The following is a 19,884-nucleotide window of genomic DNA, read 5'->3' as shown; positions in this document are numbered from 1 at the left end:
TTCTCAAATAATGAGTTTTTTTTTTTTTCTATCAGGGGACCTCTTATAACAATTTTCTAAATACTTTGAAGAGTGCTTGTGATTCCAGCCTTTCAGAGGTAGGGGAAGTAGAATCAGGAATCTAAGGTCATTCTTGTTGGGTTCTATGTGGAATCGAGGCTAGCCTGGGCTACTCCGAGACTCCCATTGCAAAAACAGTTCTGGTTTTGTTTGTTTCCTTGCTTATTTGGTTGTTTTGTTTTTCCCCTAAGGAAAGTTGATTTCTTGGTGAGTATGTTTATTTCATTCCTGAACAGTCAAGGGGTATTGTTTTGTTGGGACTGGAGATTGAACATAGAGCTTGATGCATGTTAGGCAGCTCCTCTACTGCTGAGTTACATCTCTGGCCCTCTTTGTATTCATTGCCAATACTGATGTGTGTATATGATGTGAGCACCCGTGTGCCTTGATGTGTGTTTGGTGGTGAGAAGACAACTTGCTAAGTCTACTCTTTCTGGTTTGTTTTTTTTTTTTTTTTTTTTTTTTTTTTTGGTTCTTTTTTTCGGAGCTGGGGACCGAACCCAGGGCCTTGCGCTTCCTAGGCAAGCGCTCTACCACTGAGCTAAATCCCCAACCCCCTCTTTCTGTTTTTTTATGAGATTACTTCGGTTTCAATTAATTTATCAGGTCTCTATATAGCAAATGTTTTACCTGCTATGTATGGTAAACCAACTCCTCATTTTACTTTTTGAGATAGATAGCATTTCCCTAAGTTACCTAGGCTGTCCTTGAACTTCTTTGATAATCCTGGCAGGCTTTGAATTTGGCAGTCCTCCTGACTCAGCTTCTGGTGTAACTGAGATCATGGGATTATATAGCATCAGAGCCTGTAAGAATCTTACTACCTTGCCTCTTTGTTTCCTGATAGAGACTATAATTTTACATATATTGAAAGAATCCATCCCCCCCCCCCCCAGATCTGAAACTCTTCATATCCCTCAAGAAATAAAGTATAGCCAAACTGGTGGCTAATGCTTGTAATCCTGTCTATTCAAGAAGCTGAGGCAAGAGGATCACAAATAACTGGGCTGAGGAATGAGTTCTGGGCAAGTGAGTTAGCCTCACTCTCCTCTCTGTGGGTGTGGGGTACATATGCCTCCAGAGACCAGGTCTCTAGGCCTTAGGCTTCCTGTCTACCCCATCTCCCCAACAAACACACTCACTCAGTAGGGTTTACAGGTGAGCACTCTGCTGTGCCTAAGCATTTGTATATTGGAATCTGAACTCAGATTCTTATATAATGGAGATATGTAGCTCAGTGATAGTTCACGTATTAGCATGTGTTAAGCCCTAGGTTCAAATTAAAATACCTTTCCTGCCATTTCTCCCCAGTTAACTTGCTATCTCTTCAAAGCATCTAATGAGCAACATAATTTAAATGCAGTTTCATTAAGAAAAACACAACCTTATTTTTTGGTTTTGACAAGTATACTAAATGCAGTGGAGTATTTGATTAGAGATATGGATGGACAGTGGTGGTGCAGGCCTTTAATCCCAAGCACTTGGGAGGCAGAAGCAGGTGGATCTCTTGAGTTTGAGGCCAGTATAGTATGGTCTACTGAGGGAATTCAGGATAGCTAGAGCTACACAGAGAAACGCTGTCTCAAAAAGAAAAAGATTCCTTGCAGGCATACCCAGACATTTGGGTTTTGTAATTCCATATGTAGTCAAGTTGACAGCCAAGAATAGCCATTGCACTATGTAAAGGTGGATGGAAGAACTAAATCCACAGTTATCCTCTGAGTTTTACATTACACACACTATATGGCACATATATATACTATGTGTGCCCATATGGTTGGTTTTAAGTGCGCGCGCGCACACACACACACACAGACACACACACACACAGACACACACACACACAGACACACACACACACAGACACACACACACACAGACACACACACACACTGTTGCTGTCTTCAGACACACAAGAAGAGGGCATCAGATCCCATAACAGATGGTTGGGAGCCACCATGTGGTTCCTGGGAATTGAACTCAGGACCTCTGGAAGAGCTGTCAGTGCTCTTAACCACTGAACCATCTCTCCAGCCCCCCATATGATAGTTTTTAAATTTATTATTCTGAGATAGGACCTCAACTGTGTATTCCTGACTGGCCTCAAACTTTGAGACCTGCCTGCCTCCACTATGTAAAGCACTGTCTTGGAAAAGATCCCTGAGTGAATGAGTGATACCTACTCACTGGATACTGGAAAGTGACATACAGACATGTTTGGAATCATGTTTGTTTTAGTGGTGTTGATACAATAGGGAGAAGTAGGAAGTTGTTTCTATTCACAGCTTCATTGAAAAATAGAAGGAAAAATCAGAAAGTTACTCCAAGCTAAACTGAGTTACATAAGGTACTTCTGTTGCTTTGTTTTAGAGCCAGGGTTATGCAGGTTTCACAATAACTTGAATGTGGGAGACCATCTAAGACTCAATCCCACAAGCAAAGCTGACAGTATCATAGTTAATTTTGTTAGCCAGATGACATTTGGAGAAGGGTACTACTACATTTTTTTTTCTTTCTTTTCTTTTTTTTCCGGAGCTGAGGACCGAACCCAGGGCCTTGCGCTTGCTAGGCAAGCGCTCTACCGCTGAGCTAAATCCCCAACCCCACTACTACATGTTTTTAAAAGTCATTGGCCAAGTTGTTGAGTATTGGGCCTGTAATACTATGTTTTTATAAGGAACTGTTAATAGCTGAATATTGTAACCCTATTTATTACCTTGTGAAAATGAGAACAAGTGGCAGCAGGAGACAGCCAATAGAGAATGTAGATTACCTGTTGGAAGTGAGAGAAAACAAGCAACTTGAGGTTTTTGTTCCTAATTTTCACTCATTCTGAATCTCTACCTTATTCTGATTCTCTTCAATTTTCCAGGGACATTCTGCCTGAATTCCTCACATACAATATTTGTAACATTCTGGAGGTTTTGGTTTTAGTTTTTGGTCTAAACTGATTTAGTTTGCTATCTCTTGGTTTTGTGATATTTTGTTTTTGTTTTTCTTTTTGTTTTGTTGTTGTTGTTGTTTTCTTTCTTTTTCTTTTTTTCCAGAGCTGGGGACTGAACCCAGGGCCTTGCGCTTGCTAGGCAAGTGCTCTATCACTGAGCTAAATCCCCAACCCCTTTGTTTTGTTTAAGGTTTGCTATGTAAGATTCCAGGCTGGTCTCTATCTTAATCTTTCTGGTTCATTCTTCCAAATTTGAGGATTATAGGTATATTTAACAACATTCTTTGCCTTACTGGTTTTATGGAATCACTCTCCTGGACTGAACAGCTGGGTACCTTTGAATGAATGTTTCTCATTCTTTTTTTTTTTTTTTAATAAATTTATTTATTATGTATACATCATACAGCTTTCTGCCTGCGTGTATTCCTGCAGGCCGGAAGAGGGCACCAGACCTGATTATAAGTGGTTGTGAGCCACCATGTGGTTGCTGGGAATTGAACTCAGGACCTCTGGAAGAGCAGACAGCGCTCTTAACCTCTGAGCCATCTCTCCAGCCCGAATGTTTCTCATTCTTAGAGGTTTGGAAATGCCTGGCTGTCTGTCCTTTCCCCCGGAGTGGTCAGTGTTCTATAGATCTTTTAATGGTAAGGATACTCACTCTCAAAGGAATTTGCCCTCATACAATTATCATAGCTTCTGTTAATATGCAAAATACTAGGGAGGTGGAAAGTAGATAAGTCCTGTCACATTGAGGGCTTCCTTTGCCCCAAAGGATGGTGGGGCTCTTGTTGAGTTCATTGTGCTGGAAGATTGTTGGAAGAAAGGAATTAAGAGTTCCCTGACACTAAATTTCCATGTTACAGTTTTCTTCTATGATACTTCTAATTTTGGTCTCAGCATAACAGTTGTATAGGTTCTCTGCCAGGCATGATGACACACACCTTTAATCAGACCTCTGGAGACATATGTAGGTAGATCTCTTCCAGTTCCAGGACAAACAGGGGTACAAAGAAACATTTTTAAAAAACCAAAAACCGGGGTTGGGGATTTAGCTCAGTGGTAGAGCGCTTGCCTAGGAAGCGCAAGGCCCTGGGTTCGGTCCCCAGCTCTGAAAAAAAAAAGAATCAAAAAAAAAAAAACCAAAAACCTGTATACACACACATATACACACTTATACGTTTAGCTTCTTGGAAATTAGGAAGGTAACTCAGAGATGGAGTAGGACTAAAGCTGTGGGCTACATTCCATCACCACTGAAAGATGGGGGAAAAATCCCAGAAAACAAAAAATGTGGGTTCTGGTATTTATTGGTTATCAATATTCTGATACCCCCAACCCTTTGCAGTTGGTGAGGATATTCTGATATAACCTCTGAATTCACACTTCCTTTCTACATCTTCAGATTGATGTAATGGATGCCCCTTTCTGCCTGGATTCTCTAGTTAGATTCTCAAAGACTGGTTTCTGTCATAGAGTTCTCAGACTTGGCTTTGGTTATCTCTGAAGAAAAAAAACAGATTTGGAATGTAACTGGTATGGTCACCAGTAATGTGGAGTATGAAAAGACTTGAGGAAAGCTCCTAGCGAAGCTTTAGTGGGTTTTTAGGAGACTTGGTCTCAGATTGGTAAGAAGCATACAGGTTAGGGCAATGCGTAGTAGCCAGTCTTAGAAGCCTAAATATCATAGAGTGAATCAAGAGGCTAATGGAACAGTCAAAATATGTGTGTCCCATTATTTCTCAGCACTCAGCAAACAGCTCTTTTTTCCCTTTTGCATGCACAGTGTGTGTTTTGTATTTTGCCCATGTAGAGGCCAAAGGAGGACAGTCTTCCTATGTTGCCCTTCACCTTTTTTGAAACTAAATCTGAAGTCTTACTAAATCTGAAGTGTTTTTTGAACTGAGGTGGCTGGGCACTGAGGTTACAGGTATGGTGCCATGTCTGGCTTTTATGTGGGTATTGTAGAAGTTTAACTCAAGTCCTTCCTCTTCCTTTCACCGCAAGTCCTCTAATCCATGAGGCTTTCCTTTCCTTTTTAGCTCATTCATTGTCAAGATATTTTTGTTATATTCTTCTGAAATAAGATAATGCCTGTGAGAAAATTTATGCGGGGTGAGGGATACATTTCATAGATGGTCACTCATATGTAAGAAACTTCCTAAGATGAGAAGGATAATGTACACTGGAATCTAGCAATTACTATGGTCTGAATAGTCTGTTGGGAAACTTGCAAAAATTTACTGCATCTTAGCCCCTCAGGTCCTTGGGAGGATGGTGAAGTCATGGGAGACTGATTGGCTTAGGAAGCTCTAGTCCCTTTCCTGGTTGCTAAGGAGCTGGTGTATTCCAGTTAAGCACCTAAAACTTACTTGTCTTTAAGCTCCTGGAGTTAACCACAATACTTTTACTACATTTGAAGCAACTAGAAAAAGGAGGCCTGGAGGGAATACAGGAGTATATAGCTCAGTGTTAGAATACAGGAAGCCTTCCATTCAATCCCAAGCACTTAAAAGGAGCTTGAGCAGAAGATGCTATGATAGTTTGGGTTGTATACTTTGGGATTACATAATTCTATATTCAACAATATCTTCCTTCTAAAATGAATGTAGGGTAAGGATACAAATTAAATAAAATGTTCAGGAAAGCATCCAGGTAGCAGAAAAAAACTGGTAAATTGTGTATGGTGTATGTATATATGTGAGTTTTTTCAACAGTACAAATAGCAACATTTATCAAGTTGGTATCTTTTGTTTTTCAGAATTTAGACATTCTGAACATCTAGTTGGCTCCAAATTGTGAACCACAGGATGAGTATTCAGTGGGCATGAGAGATTGAGAACATTCTACCACACCATAAACCTTGGTGTAGATCACTTCCTATTCTGTGGATTGAAGCCAGAGAGCACAATGAGTACAGTAAGTTTTCTTCATATATTTTATTACCAACAGTAACTACCTTGTTCCCTTACAGCATATTAAAGATAGTACCGGTCTCGAATTCTAGACATTGGGAAGTTGAACTACAAAGACTGGAAGTTGATGACAGTCTGAATTGCACAGTGCTCTGTCTCTAAAAATAAATGAAAACACCCGAGGATGTGTCTCTGTTGCTTAGCACAAAGCCCTGATTACATTTCCCAGCATAACTGAAAAATCTGTGTTGAGATATACACTTGTCTATAATCTAAGTAGATGGTAAATAAACCTATAATCTATTGATTAATTGAGGCAAGATCAGAATTTTAAGTTCAAGGCCAAATTCAAGAATTCACTGAGATCAGACTTTATCCTTTATAAATGTATTAACTACTATTTACAACGATCAGAAACTGGGTCTAGGGGGCTGGCTCATACTGCGCTTGCTGCTTCTCCATGGGACCTGGATTCAATTCCCAGCACTCACATGTCTGCTCCGAATTATCTGTAACACCAGTTCAGGAGATAATAACCCCTTCTGGTTTTCAAGTGGTACATAGATATGTACATACAGGCAAAATACTTGTATATGTATAATAAAACAATTTTTTTAAAGATTTATTTATTGTATATAAGTCTACTGTATATACACACCTGAAGAGGGCATCTGATCCCATCACAGGTCGTTGTGAGCCACCATGTGATTGCTAGGATTTGAACTCAGGATCTCTGGAAGAGTAGTCAGTGCTCTTAACCACTGAGCCATCTCTCTAGCCCAACTTAAAATTTTTTTAATTAAAGAATGATTTTTCACTTTTGATCATCCTTGGTTCACTTATCATCATCCTTGGTTCGGTGTAAGGCAGGTACAGTCTGGATTCACTTGGGTTCAGGTATTGACATAGATGTGCATGCAGATCCAGTATTTGTTAACAAATTCTGCTTATTCTAAATAATTTGGTATAAATGTAACTTTACTAAGTTTATTAAACTTATTAAAGTAAAAGCTATTTTTATTTTTATATATTACATATATTAATTAGTTATGGCGTGGAAAGGTGGTAATCAAGTTAAGGGGCTTACTGAAAAGCCTAACAACCTGAGTTTTACTCCATGCCCCACATGGTAGAAGGAGAAAATTGATTGCTGAAAGTTGTCCTCTGTTGTATGTGCATAGTAGCCACAAGTACATGCATGCACATGATAAATGTTTTTTTTTTTTTTTTTTTAAATAGTGAATTTAGCCATGCATGGTTACAGAATTTCTTTTTTTTTTTTTTTTTCCGGAGCTGGGGACCGAACCCAGGGCCTTGCGCTTCCTAGGTAAGCGCTCTACCACTGAGCTAAATCCCCAGCCCCTTCTTCAGAATTTCTTACAAACATTATTTGTTGATAAAAAAGGCCGATGGCCAGGGTTGGGGATTTAGGTCAGTGGTAGAGCGCTTGCCTAGAAAGCACAAGGCCCTGGGTTCGGTCCTCGGCTCCAAAAAAAAAAAAAAGAAAGAAGGGGAAAAAAAAAGCCGATGGCCAATGAGCTGAGGCAGGACATAGGAAGTGGGACACTGGCAGGAAGAGAAAGAATTTTGGGAAATAGTGATAGTATAAGAGATACAAGAAAGCTGAGGGGAGACTGACATAAACCAGCAAGTACCTGAACTCAGGATAGAATAAGTACCACAGGTTTTATAAAGATAAATTACACCTCCTGTGTGGGTGGGTGTGCATGCTTGTGTGGGCAGACACAGACAAGTAAGAGGGCAACCAAGTTGGACCGTTCCCCTGTTTTTTATTCTTCCTGAAACCCCGTCAAATCTGGGGCTGATGCGACTGCTTCCTTCTCCCTTGATGACCTTAGAGAAATCCTCAAAGAAAGCGGCGTGGTGGAGCTGTGAATTCTAGACAAACCCAGAAGCGAACTCGGGAAACAACTTCAACCCCTGAGATTTCCTTGGAAGCAGAACCCATAGAACTTGTGGAAACCGGTAAGAGAGCCAGAAACACTAGACTGTAATGTTGACAAGTGGGCATGGTGCGATATAGTGGACATGCATGGGAATTGGACCAGCTTATGCTAATGCCAACTTGAGGCCTTAGGGGAAGTCACACTTTTTTTTTTTTTTTTTTTTTTTTTTTGGTTCTTTTTTTTCCCCAAGCTGGGGACCGAACCAGGGCCTTGCGCTTCCTAGGCAAGCGCTCTACCACTGAGCTAAATCCCCAGCCCCCACACCTTTTTTTCTGTCCATGTTATATGTATGAGTGTTTAGCTTCTATGTCTTCCCTACATGTGTCCCTGGTGCCTATGGAGGTCAGAAGAAACATTATATTCCCTGGAACTGATGTCGGGAATGATGTTAGTATATATGGCAAGTTGAATTTGTACCACAAAGCCTTTGGGACCATGTATGACAGATTGTATGCTACAAATGCTAGCTGTTGGAAACTCTTGTACTTTCTTTATGTGCGTGTCTTTTTTTTTTTTTTTTAAGATTTATTTATTTATTATATATAAGTACACTGTAGCTGTCTTCAGATACACCAGAAGAGGGCATCAGACCTCATTACAGATGGTTGTGAGCCACCATGTGGTTGCTGGGACTTGAACTCATGACCTCTGGAAGAGCAGTCGGGTGCTCTTAACCGCTGAGCCATCTCTCCAGCCCTTTATGTGCGTGTCTTAAGACTGACTTACTATTCACTGCTTACAGCAACAATGAGTAAGGTATTGTGGTATCTTAATGGGTTTTGAAGCAGTCACTTGGCTCATGAACTTCACCCTGCTTAGCTTGGTGAAATACTTGAGAGTTTCCTCTTTTGGACTTTGTTTTCTTTTCTTTTCTTTTCTTTTTTTTTTTTTTTTTTTTTTTTTTTTTGGTTCTTTTTTTCGGAGCTGGGGACCGAACCCAGGGCCTTGCGCTTCCTAGGTAAGTGCTCTACCACTGAGCTAAATCCCCAGCCCCCCCTTTTTTTTTTTAAGATTTATTTATATCATGTATGTGGGTACACTGTAGCTGTCTTCAGACACAGGAGAAGAGGGTATGAGATCCTGTTACAGATGGTGGTAAGCCACCATGTGGTTTCTGGGAATTGAACTCAGGACCTCTGAAGGAGCATTCAGTGCTCTTTACCTCAGAGTCATCTCTCCAGCCCTAGGTTTCATTAAGAGAAAACTTATAAAGACAAACTTGTCAGCAGCTATCATTGTTAAAGCTTGGTTTAGGCAGAGGCCAGATTGGATTTTCTTGTGCTTTCTCAGAAGTGTCAGGTGGCTTGGATCAAACCCTTTTGCTCTGTTGTTTTTTTATAACTCATGTAGCAGCGGGCTACAGGCATAGCCTAGTAATGTACAGCATATCTTTCATGCACAAGACCTTTGTTCAGTCCTTAGCACTGCAAAGAGAAAAATGATTAAGGGAATAGGAACTTGATTTCAGTGATCTTAGAGTTAAAAAGAAGCTACTTCATGTAAGATGGGTTTCCTGGACTTCCCAGGGTAGTGTTCATTTTCTGTTTGGATTCAGTTTCACTTCTTACAGTGAATTCCTCAAAATCTTCACTCTTTACCTACAGATTAGGACTCTGGACCTCTATACCCAAAGGAGGTCCCTTTCTCTTACTGTGACACTGAACACAAACATGGACTCAATGTCAGGACTTGCAGCTGCTTCCAAGGTGGCATTTGTCATACTGTTGGCAGTCCTGTCACCTTTGCAAGATGGTATTCACAAGCTGCCTGTTGGTACCTTTTGGAAGAGCCAGTTGTATCTGCCAAAAAAAGAATGGCTTATAGCTGGGTGGTGGTGCAAACTTTTAATCCCAGCACTCAGGAGTCAGAGGCAGGTGGATCTCTTTGAGTTCGAGGATTGCCAGGACTACACAAGAGAATCCCTGTCTTGAAAAAGAAAAGACCCATAAGTTTATGGACCCATAAATTATGATCATTAAGTAGCAGCCATTCCTTTTCGTGAAGAGTGAGAGGTAATTGGTCTAAAGAGCATTGAATATCTGTGTGTATATAGGTATGGAGTGTGGGGAAGAAGCAGGCAGACAGACAGTCTTTACTGTAACTACATAGCCTTCAGTAGTCTGGACCTTGCTATGTGTAGACCAAGCTGTCCTTGAAGTCAAACAGATCTGCCTGTCGGGTGCTGGCATTACAATGTGTGCCACCACAACTAACACTGGGAAATTCAATAGAAGCAGATAAAACAAGTTTCTGTGTTAGACCCATACTGTGGATAAAATTCTAAACCTCATATTTTTTAATGTTACTGGCAATCAGGAAGAAAAATACTTAAGCTTTTTTGCATGCCCTCCCTAATTAATGAAATTGTGGTGGCGCCTGGCATGACTGCAGGTGGGACAGAACTACTTTGTTGGGTGACACCTCTAGGACTTCTACAATTCATGCAGCCCACTTAGCAAAATGCTAGAGGGGCATTTTTTCAATATCATTTTTGAGAGGGGGTTAGTTTTTTGTTTTTTGGTTTTTGTTTTTTTTTTTTTTTGTTTTTTTTTTGGGTCAGGGTTTTTATACTCTGACACAAGTCTATACTGTGTAATACCAACCACGCCTACAGAGTACAGCCTTACTATCCTAATATTTTGCTTTATTTTGAAGTTGGAGATGAAATCGTGGACCTCACCTGTGAATCTTTAGAGCCTGTGGTTGTGGACCTGACTCACAATGACTCTGTTGTGGTAAGCATTTGGGTGAGAGTTGGCTGGTTTGGATAGGAGTTCTAGGCCCATTTGATGTCTGGGACACTGGTCAGGGTTGGAAAGATTGTGAAAGGGGCTATAGAGATGGCTCAGAGGTTCAGAACACTGAGTACTCTACTCTTCAAGAGTCCTGAGTTCAATTCCTTAGCAACCACATGGTGGCTCACAGCCATCTGTAATAAGATCTGATGCCCTCTTCTGGTGTGTCTGAAGACAACCATAGTGTACTCATATAAACAAATAAATGTTTTTTAAAAAGATAACACAGAAAAGCCAGGTGCATGGTGACCCATGTCTTTAATCTTAGCACTTGAGAAGCAGAGGCAAACAGTTCTGAGACCACACTGGTCTAGAGGTCCAGGATAGCCAGGGCTACAAAGAGAAACCCTGTCTCAAAAAAAAACAAGTTGAAAGGGTAAATAACCAGGTCTTGTGGTACATGCCTGTGATCTGAACTTTTGAGGGGCAGAGTTTCTGGCTTATGTGGTTAAACATTGTCTCCAAAGGGGGAAAAGAAAAGAACATTGATGCTATAGCGCTTCCACGGAAGAGATGGTGTGGTTTTAGTTAGAAATCACTAAGTTGTACTAATATCCCTGGTATTCTCACAAAGTCTATGGTGAATTTAAGGGACATTGACTCCCATGTAATCAATGACTTCCCTGAAAGTGGACTAGAACTGTCGAACAAAACAAGAACAAGTTAAGTGGCCACCTCTACAACAAAACTATACATTGACTCTTACTTTATTCCTTGTCAATTCCATAGAGTTCCCTACACTCCATTTGCTGAATAATGCTGGAAAGTGGCACCAAATCCTTTTTCTTCCTCTTTTTCCCATCTCAAAGTAATAGAAATAGATACAGTTTATTGAGGAAAAACATTCTCGGGCTGGAGAGATGGCTCAGTGGTTAAGAGTACTGGCTGTTCTTCCAGAGGTCCTGAGTTCAATTCCCAGCAACCACATGGTGGCTCACAACCATCTGTAATGGGATCTGATGCCCTCTTTTGGTGTGTCTGTGGATGGCTAGAGTGTACTCATATAAAAATAAATAAATCTTTTAAAAAAATATTCTCAAGGATAGGAAGGAGCTGGTGAACTGGGAAAGGGCTCAGAAAGCTCCAAATCTCTCTCTCTTTTTTTTTTTCCAAATCTCTTTTCTTGAATGTTGATCATGTACCTGGCTAGGTCCTGACAAGGGAGCTGGGGAGGGATCTACTTCCAAGAAAGTAGTTACCTTCTAGGGGGCAGATCAGTATTTTCCCTTTTGTACCTTCCTCTGGACTGCTTTTGCTGCACAGGTTTCTTCCTTGGCTTTCCTACCTTTCCATTTATAAGGACAGATATGAGCAGAGGAGTCCTCGAATGAGCCTGGGGTAGGAAGAGTGGGGTGAGGGAACTTTGCAGACAGTGACCTAACGGACAGGAGTACATGTTAATGCCAAATGGCAGTAGTGTGAAGACAGGAGGCTTGGGTTTTTCTGATTTATTTACTCTTGGATTTATTACAGAAATTTCCTAGTGTTTGTTTCAGACATAAAAGAATTGCATGGATTTCACAGCTCTTTTTTTCCAATCACTCTCCATTTGTTGATTATAATGATTTTATCAGAGGCCATTAAATTGATTAAATTACTAATATTAACTAAAGGCCTAGATAGCCATATTTGTGAGGTATCCTGTACTGTCTTTAGACTCCTACTGAAGCACAGTAAGAGGGAGGTCATTTAGATGAACTTGCTGATAGTACCAAAAACTATTAGAGCAGACAAGTTGAGTGCACTGATTGAGCCTTGGTGTATCTCTGGGATAGGAATTCTTGAACACAATTTGGGGGAAATTTTCAACATATCCTGAACCCTGAAAGCAGATTCCTTTTGTGCTGTTCCAACTCTAAAGGAGTCCAAAACCCCAAAAAGTTAAAAGAAATGAATAAATAGTTGCATTGAGAGTCTCATCATAGCAACTGGAAGTTGAATTGGGGATCCATACACGCCATGAAAGTGCTTTTTCACTGAGCTTAGTTTAGAAAACTCTAACGTACAACAGTGTAATGAGCACACAAAAAATGTGCCTCCTGTACAAACACTGATTACTATTATAACACTGGCAAAAGTATCCGGACACTTGACAGTGAACTGGCAAAAGTATCCGGACACTTGACAGTGATAGTAACATCTTAGTACAATTAGCCAATTCACTTCAGGTTGCATATACATAAAAATATGCCCCTTGGGCTGGAGAGATGGGTCAGCAGTTAAGAGCACCACTGACTATTCTTCCAAAGGTCCTGAGTTCAATTTCCAGCAACCACTTAGGTAGGTCACAATCATCTATAATGAGATCTGGTGCCATCTTCTGGCACCAGATAGATAGAATACTCTGACAGAAAATAAATATTAATATATCTCCACCCCCAATTTGGGCTGATATCCATTCTTTACACGTTAATTTGGTTCACTCATTCCAACAATACTGGGTGTCTCTGTGGCCTTTATTTCTCCTAGCCAGAGATGGCCATTGCTCTCCCTAAGGAGGCCACCTTAGACCAGGACCTTAACAGTAATATAGAGCCCAAAATGCAACACAGAAATCTTACCTGGCTTGTCACTATAAATTAGTGTGGTTTTCCATTTGAACATGAAAGGGAAAAAAATTATCAACAGATTTTTTTTTTTGTCTTGATGAAGAGGGTTTTTTTTTGTTTTTGTTTTTTGTCGTGTTTTTTGTTTCGTTTCGGAGCTAGGGACCGAACCCAGGGCCTTGCACTTGCTAGGCAAGCACTCTACAACTGAGCTAAACTCCCAACCCCTTGATGAAGAGTTTTAATTTTCCATGTTTAAACTGGCACACCCCACCTGACGACTTCTTCTTCTTCTTCTTCTTCTTCTTCTTCTTCTTCTTCTTCTTCTTCTTCTTCTTCTTCTTCTTCTTCTTCTTCTTCTTCTTCTTCTTCTTCTCTTCTTCTTCTTCTTCTTCTTCTTCTTCTTCTTCTTCTTCTCCTCCTCCTCCTCCTCCTCCTCCTCCTCCTCCTCCTTCTTCTTCTTCTTCTTATTATTATTATTATTAACTTGAGTATTTCTTACATTTCAAGTGTTATTCCCTTTCCCGGTTTCTGGGCAAACATCCCCCTAATCCCTCCCCTTCATTATGGGTGTTCCCCTCCCCATCCTCTCCCCAAAAATCTAGTTCACTGAGGGTTCAGTCTTAGCAGGACCCAGGGCTTCCCCTTCCACTGGTGCTCTTACTAGGATATTCATTGCTACCTATGAGGTCAGAGTCCAGGGTCAGTCCATGTATAGTGACTTTTTCTTCTTTTAAAGGCCCCTTAGTAGGTCAGAGTTCCAAGTTTGTGTTGTACTTGTTCATCTCTCTTCCATTAAACATCCCTGATACCCTGCTAACTCTTTGCCTTGCTTTATTCTCCCATGCCTAGCAAGCATTGTGCTATCCTAGGAGATTGGGGGGATTTACAGCATTGGACACTTTTGAGGTATAGTGGTGGCTGCCTAACCACAGCTTCCTGGTCCTAGAGATAGTAGAGCATATATTCCTGATTGATGGCTCAGAGTCCAGGTCTGGCCCTGAATTGAGCACAGCCTAGCACTGAAATTCTTCTGACTCTTACATAGTATTGAGAATCAGTTTGTATACCATAGCTCCTAGGGAACTGAGAATGTAGTGTTCTTTGCAGTATATCTGCTCTAGTCAGTAATCTACCCTGGGCAACAGTGGCTCTACTAACCAGATTCTGGGCATACCAACACTGTTGCTAGATCTTCCCTTTTTGGGGCCTTAGAAGAGACTTTGGGAAGACTTCCATTGTGCCAGCCTATAGTTTTCTAGGGACTTTTACCCTAGTGATGAAACTGTCTCCACATTTCCAGTCACCATCTTTAGTCTTCAGGAGCAGAGAGAGGATTTTTTTTTTTAAAGATTTATTTATTATATATAAGTACATTGTCACTGTCTTCAGATATACCAGAAGAGGGCATCTGACCTCATTACAAATGGTTGTGAGCCACCATGTGGTTGCTAGGATTTGAACTCAGGACCTCTGGAAGAGCAGTCAGTGCTCTTAACTGCTGAGCCATCTCTCCAGCCCCGAGAGGATTTTTTTAATCTAGTTTTTTTGTTTGTTTTGAGGGTGTCTCATGTAACCTATGTTTAAATTCCCTTTAGCTGGGGCTGGGGATTTAGCTCAGTGGTAGAGCGCTTACCTAGGAGGCGCAAGGCCCTGGGTTCGGTCCCCAGCTCCGAAAAAAAGAACCAAAAAAAAAGAAAAAATTCCCTTTAGCTGTCTCCTGGGCCTTCTGTCTTTGCTTCCCAGTGCTGGCATTTCTGGTGCTTGCCACTCTTACCTTACTCTTGATTTCTGTTTGTGATTGGCCATTATATTTAGTTTAACCAAACAGCAATAACTGTGTATGCGCGTGCACGTGTGTGTAGACGGGTGGTGAGTTGGTATTAAAAAGCCTAGAAGAAGCTCCAGACTTGATTCTGAAATAACTTAGGACTTACTAATATCAGCCTACCAGGTGAGCTTTTATATGTGCTGCTCTAGACTGAAGAGCAGGCAGCAGAGTTCACCCCTGTACTAGAATCTTTGGGCTTAAGGAGACGGTGGTGTGGGCTACCTTTCTCTGAGCTGAGTCCTTCAGATAAAATGTGGAAGGTGGGAACTGACCTTGGGACTTTGAGACAGGGTTTCTCTGTAGTCCTGGCTGCCTTGGAACTTGGTATATAGACCAGACTGGCCTTGAACTCCTATCCACTTGCCTCTGCCTCCTAAGTGGTAGTGTTAAAAGTATTAAGAAGCCTTGCACCACCACAGCCAGTTAAGGCCAACAGTTTTGCTGCAAAGGAGTCCAGATGAAGGGTATGACGGAGTGACACAGGGTTGGATGGACACTAGGGGACTCATGTTTTGTGCTTTTCAGAAGTGCTGCATCCTGTATGGTGAAAAGGAAAAACTTACAGCCATTCCTCCCATGACTTGAATGTTCTCCTTTTCTAGAATGTGGCAGTAATCTGAGTTGAATTGGTAGAAATTGTCAGTGTAAAAACTGAATGTGGTGGTACACACCTCAAATCCAGCACTTGGTGAAAGGCAAAGTTGGGTCTGAAACCAAGATCATCTTTGGCTACATTAATGTGTGTTCTGAGCTACCTAACAAGTGTTTGTCTAGTTCTTGTTAACAAAAGGCTGACTCACGATAATACCTAATTGATCTTTTATGATGTTAATAGCACAAATCCTTCTCCAAAGGCTGTTATTGTCTGTTGGTAGCAATGAGCTTTGCTGATTATTCTCAGAGAGGCATGTTGACTCACAGATGCACTGACCTGGAGATGTCTATAGGTGGTCTGTAGAAGTACACGTACATCATCTCCCTTCCCTGGGAGTAAGGGAGCACTGGGAAGCCATACATATATACTAGATGCAAGGTGTGTTTTATCAGAGAAAATGTCAGAATGTTTATAACACACTCTTCTCTTTTTCCCTCCCCTGCCCTCCATCTTCAGATTGTTGAAGGTAAGCTGGTTTAATTTCTTTTTTCTCTGGGTTGTTATGAATAAATGCCATAGCATTGCAGGCTGTCCTTCCAAGACCTTTCGGCAGGAAGATGCCTTTGGTCAGACTTGCTGTTTTACTGACAATCTCTGCCATGCTACCAGGGGCTGAGCTTTATTCTAAGAAGGCAAGTGATGATGGGCCTCTATGCCTTGATAGGACCTGAGGGCAGAGCTACTATGTAGCAGTTTCTCTCTGGAGAGCTCAAGGGGAGAGAAGGTCTTCAGAGGCATAAGAGTAAATGGGATTAGGTGAAGGTGGCTGAAAATGTGACTTTTTCCTTAGAAAGGAGAAGGCCAAGGAGAAATGGGAGGAGGTTGCGCCAAGACCATGCTGACAGCTGTGTGGTGAGCAGTGATGATGAAGAACTGTCTAAGGACAAAGATGTATACGTGACTACCCATACTCCTCGAAGCACCAAGGATGAAGGAACTACTGGACTTAGGTAAAGTGCTCTGTGTTACTGTGTTGGGTAGAGGCCAGGGTTACTGCATATGCAAACAGGTATGTTAGCTCTTGCTCCAGAGCACAATCTTCCAAGCAGGTGAGCACATTGGGAATACAGGGTTGGGCTCAGCTGTCTGCTCAGGATAGACAGTTGGTAGATAGAGCAGGAGCCAGACGTATCCACAGTTACCAGGTTGTCACAGATGGGGGTGGCTATAAGGTGTTACAGGTGCCACTAGCAACAGTGCTGGAAGTAAAAGAGGTGGGCAAGCCTACTTAACCACATCTTTTATTTAGACCTTCTCTCATTCCCTTTTTCAATGGCCGTTGGAGCCCAAACCTACAGTTACTTTACCTTTGTTTTTTGGGTGCCTGTCCTAACTCAGCAAAAATGAGAGATTTGGTAGAAGATATAGACTGTGTATTTGAAGTTGCTTTACAGGGTATAATTGAGTACTTTACTTAGAAACTGATGCAAAGCATTGTGATTTTAGGCCCTCGGGCACCGTCAGTTGTCCGATCTGCATGGATGGATACTCTGAGGTAAGCAACCTACTTCACTCAAAAGAACTTGGAGGATTTGTGCATTGTGTGGAATTTGATACCTGTCATGAGGCTAATTTGCAAGTGTATGTGTCGGTGGTGGTGGCACATTTTATCTTTAGCCCTTGTGCAAATTGATGTTTCCACTCCAGCTTTAACTAGAAGCTGCTGGCTTTTTTTTTTTTTTTTTCTTCGGAGCTGGGGGCCGAACAGGGCCTTGTGCTTGCTAAGCAAGCGCTCTACCGCTGAGCCAAATCCCCAACCCCGCTGCTGGCTTTTTTTTGAGGTTCCTCATAATCACTTTGTACTACTGCACTTGGCGAAGTCCTGTCCAATGAGACTGTTGTATATGCCTCTGCCTTTTCTGGTATAACCCAGCTCCTTTGTTTTACTGGTCTCCTTGTAGAAAAGGGGATACTTTAAGGCTGGTTTTTTGTTTTTTTTTGTTTTTTTAAATCTTTATTAAAGGCTGTTCTTTTAATGTCTTCTAGATTGTGCAGAATGGGCGTCTCATTGTTTCTACAGAATGTGGCCACGTCTTCTGTAGCCAGTGCCTCCGTGATTCCCTTAAGAATGCTAACACTTGCCCAACTTGTAGGAAAAAGATCAACCATAAACGGTACCATCCCATTTATATATGAAATGTTCACAACTGCTCAGGATAGACCAATGGACAGACAACCGGGCTGGCTTTTCTGCATGGTATCTGCCTCCAGTTTCCTGAGCTCAAAAAGACTTTCAAAAATCAATGTCTGATGTAAACTGGTCTTTTGTTTTCCAACCCCTTACATCCTTTTGTTATCTCCAGTTTGATGCTATGGAGCACGATCCAGGGATCCTCCCAGATCAGCTCAGCATCTCTGCCCCTCTGGGTGGTCTGAACCCAGAGTTGGAAAAAAGGAGTCAGGCATATTGCAGTTGAGCATCATGGCTCTAGCCTCTTTGTGGAGCTTATGTGTTGGTCAAGAAGTTTCCCTGTTGGGAAAGTTTGCCCCAGTTCTTGTGGGTGCAGAACATTCCCAAGGCACCTGCCAGTTAGCTATTCTGCCTGCCAAACAGTGACCTGGCCAGACAGTCCATCTAGTCCAAGGATACCAGTACATAAACTGCCCGTGAAACAGCCTAGCTGGTGGACTTAGTTTTCCTTCCCATGAGAGCAGAGGTGACCTGTGATTATGCCTGAAACTTATCATTGATGTGCAGTGTTTTCTGCAAATCAAGAGACTCTGCAGGGCAACCTGTTTCCTAAGAATGAGAAAGTGCAATAAAGCCTGTTCTTCACTTGCTCTTCAGCAATCTGGAAGATGTAGCACTGCTAGTATCCTCAGCCCAGTGTTGCCTGTGGGAGCAGTGCCCATCCCACCCCATCTCTATTCACCAACTGTTCTCAGGAACCCTACCCATGCTCCAAAGTTCTTTGCCTGGCACAGAGCATTCAAAGCTAATAGGACAAGCAAGTATTTGAGTGTCTTTTCTTTTCTGCTAAGATGTGTCCTGTGTTGTCTACAATGCCCTCCAACCCTCAGTTTTTCAGTTCCCACTGCCTAATGTCTGCCCAAGCATAGATACCAGGAGGTGGTAGCAGTAACAATGGCCTTATCAGCTGTTCACTTACATGCTTTTGCCTAAGTCACTGTTGCCCATGTGTCAGAGGTCTTGCCCTACTCAACCTACCACTGCCCTGGCTTTCCCACACCCCTTGAATAGATAGATATTTCCAAAGCTGCTCTTCTGGCCAGTTGAGCTTTGATCCTCTGGACTTTGACTGCTCAGTAGGTTTTGGTCAGCAAAGCGTGGTGCCTCCTCTTCCCAGTGGGACCACATAACAATCTCTGCTCTGGTGCTCTCGGAGATAGCAAAGGTGGTCAGTTGCCACTGGGGACACCAGGACAGGGTAGCTCATAAAGGATAGGATAGGCTTTGAATGCCAGCCTGCCTCCACCTCCACACTACTTCCTCAGAGGGCTTCAAGTCAAACCAATAGCCTTTTTGTGTGGAACATCTTTGAGGTAGGAAAGAGACCACTGGAGCTTTGCTAGCAATAACTGACTTTCAGTTTACTGTTCTGAAGGAGCAGGGACTCAGCACAGAATTCACTTTAAATGGAGCTGAAGGAGTGTCCCTCCTCTCTGTGAAAAGAAAATAGTTTTATTCTTCATTCTGACTTTTTAACTGTTTGACTTCAGTTAGTTTGAATGAGAGTAATAAGTTTTTTTACATGGACTCAGAGGGTAAGAGCATTAACTTTCATCATTGTGATGTATGGTATGTGCCCTCCCCTTGGATGTCACAGCCATTGAGTTCCCCGAGGGCCTCATGGACTTGATCTTGTTAGTTCTAATGATAGCCAGACTTCAAGGAGACAAGGCAACCATGCAGCCAGTTCACTGGTAAATATGGTGACACCCACTTAAAAATTCGTTTTCTCCTTAAAGACAGTTTATGAAGTTGATCATAAAAGTTCTATTACTTCATCCTAAATTAAATTGAGAAAGAGACATGTTTAGTTCTAATCAGAAACTGCATTAATAGGAAAAGGTTGGTATAAAAAAAGGTTTTCTTTCCTTTTTCCTTAATGTATATAGTTTAACTCTTTTCTTTGTTACATTTAAACTATGCTCATGGGTATCAGTCTGTTTTGGACTAGTATTAAAGATGGAAATAAACAATTTGAACCAA

The 19,884-nt window shown here is 41.6% G+C and overlaps 2 protein-coding genes across 15 annotated transcripts in view; both read left to right on the top strand.

Moving 5' to 3' along the window:
• Positions 1-19,884, top strand: part of Cfap99 (cilia and flagella associated protein 99) — a 66,890-nt gene extending 47,006 nt beyond the window's left edge. For all 12 annotated transcript variants that reach the window (XM_063273837.1, XM_063273836.1, XM_008770377.4 and 9 more), the window contains 5 exons: positions 5,763-5,920; positions 7,776-7,902; positions 10,539-16,660; positions 17,157-17,205; positions 17,697-19,884. The gene's annotated coding sequence lies outside the window, so the exon portion shown is untranslated. The remainder of the gene's footprint in view (positions 1-5,762; positions 5,921-7,775; positions 7,903-10,538; positions 16,661-17,156; positions 17,206-17,696) is intronic.
• Positions 1-19,884, top strand: part of Rnf4 (ring finger protein 4) — a 21,275-nt gene extending 1,391 nt beyond the window's left edge. Inside the window, exons 2-8 of one of the 3 annotated variants that reach the window (NM_019182.2) lie at positions 5,763-5,920; positions 7,776-7,902; positions 10,539-10,618; positions 16,167-16,176; positions 16,501-16,660; positions 17,157-17,205; positions 17,697-17,954. In NM_019182.2, the coding sequence (NP_062055.1) occupies positions 5,912-5,920; positions 7,776-7,902; positions 10,539-10,618; positions 16,167-16,176; positions 16,501-16,660; positions 17,157-17,205; positions 17,697-17,846 (585 nt within the window). In that variant the 5' untranslated portion in view covers positions 5,763-5,911 and the 3' untranslated portion in view covers positions 17,847-17,954. Of the gene's footprint in view, positions 1-5,762; positions 5,921-7,775; positions 7,903-10,538; positions 10,631-16,166; positions 16,177-16,500 lie in introns of those variants that run through there. The other 2 variants (XR_010057355.1, XM_063272992.1) reach the window with 2 other exon arrangements.

This window comes from Rattus norvegicus, chromosome 14, assembly GCF_036323735.1.
Source record: "Rattus norvegicus strain BN/NHsdMcwi chromosome 14, GRCr8, whole genome shotgun sequence".
NCBI lineage: Eukaryota > Metazoa > Chordata > Mammalia > Rodentia > Muridae > Rattus > Rattus norvegicus.
Note: the sequence above shows the minus strand (reverse complement) of the source record. Positions and strands in the feature narration are given on the sequence as shown.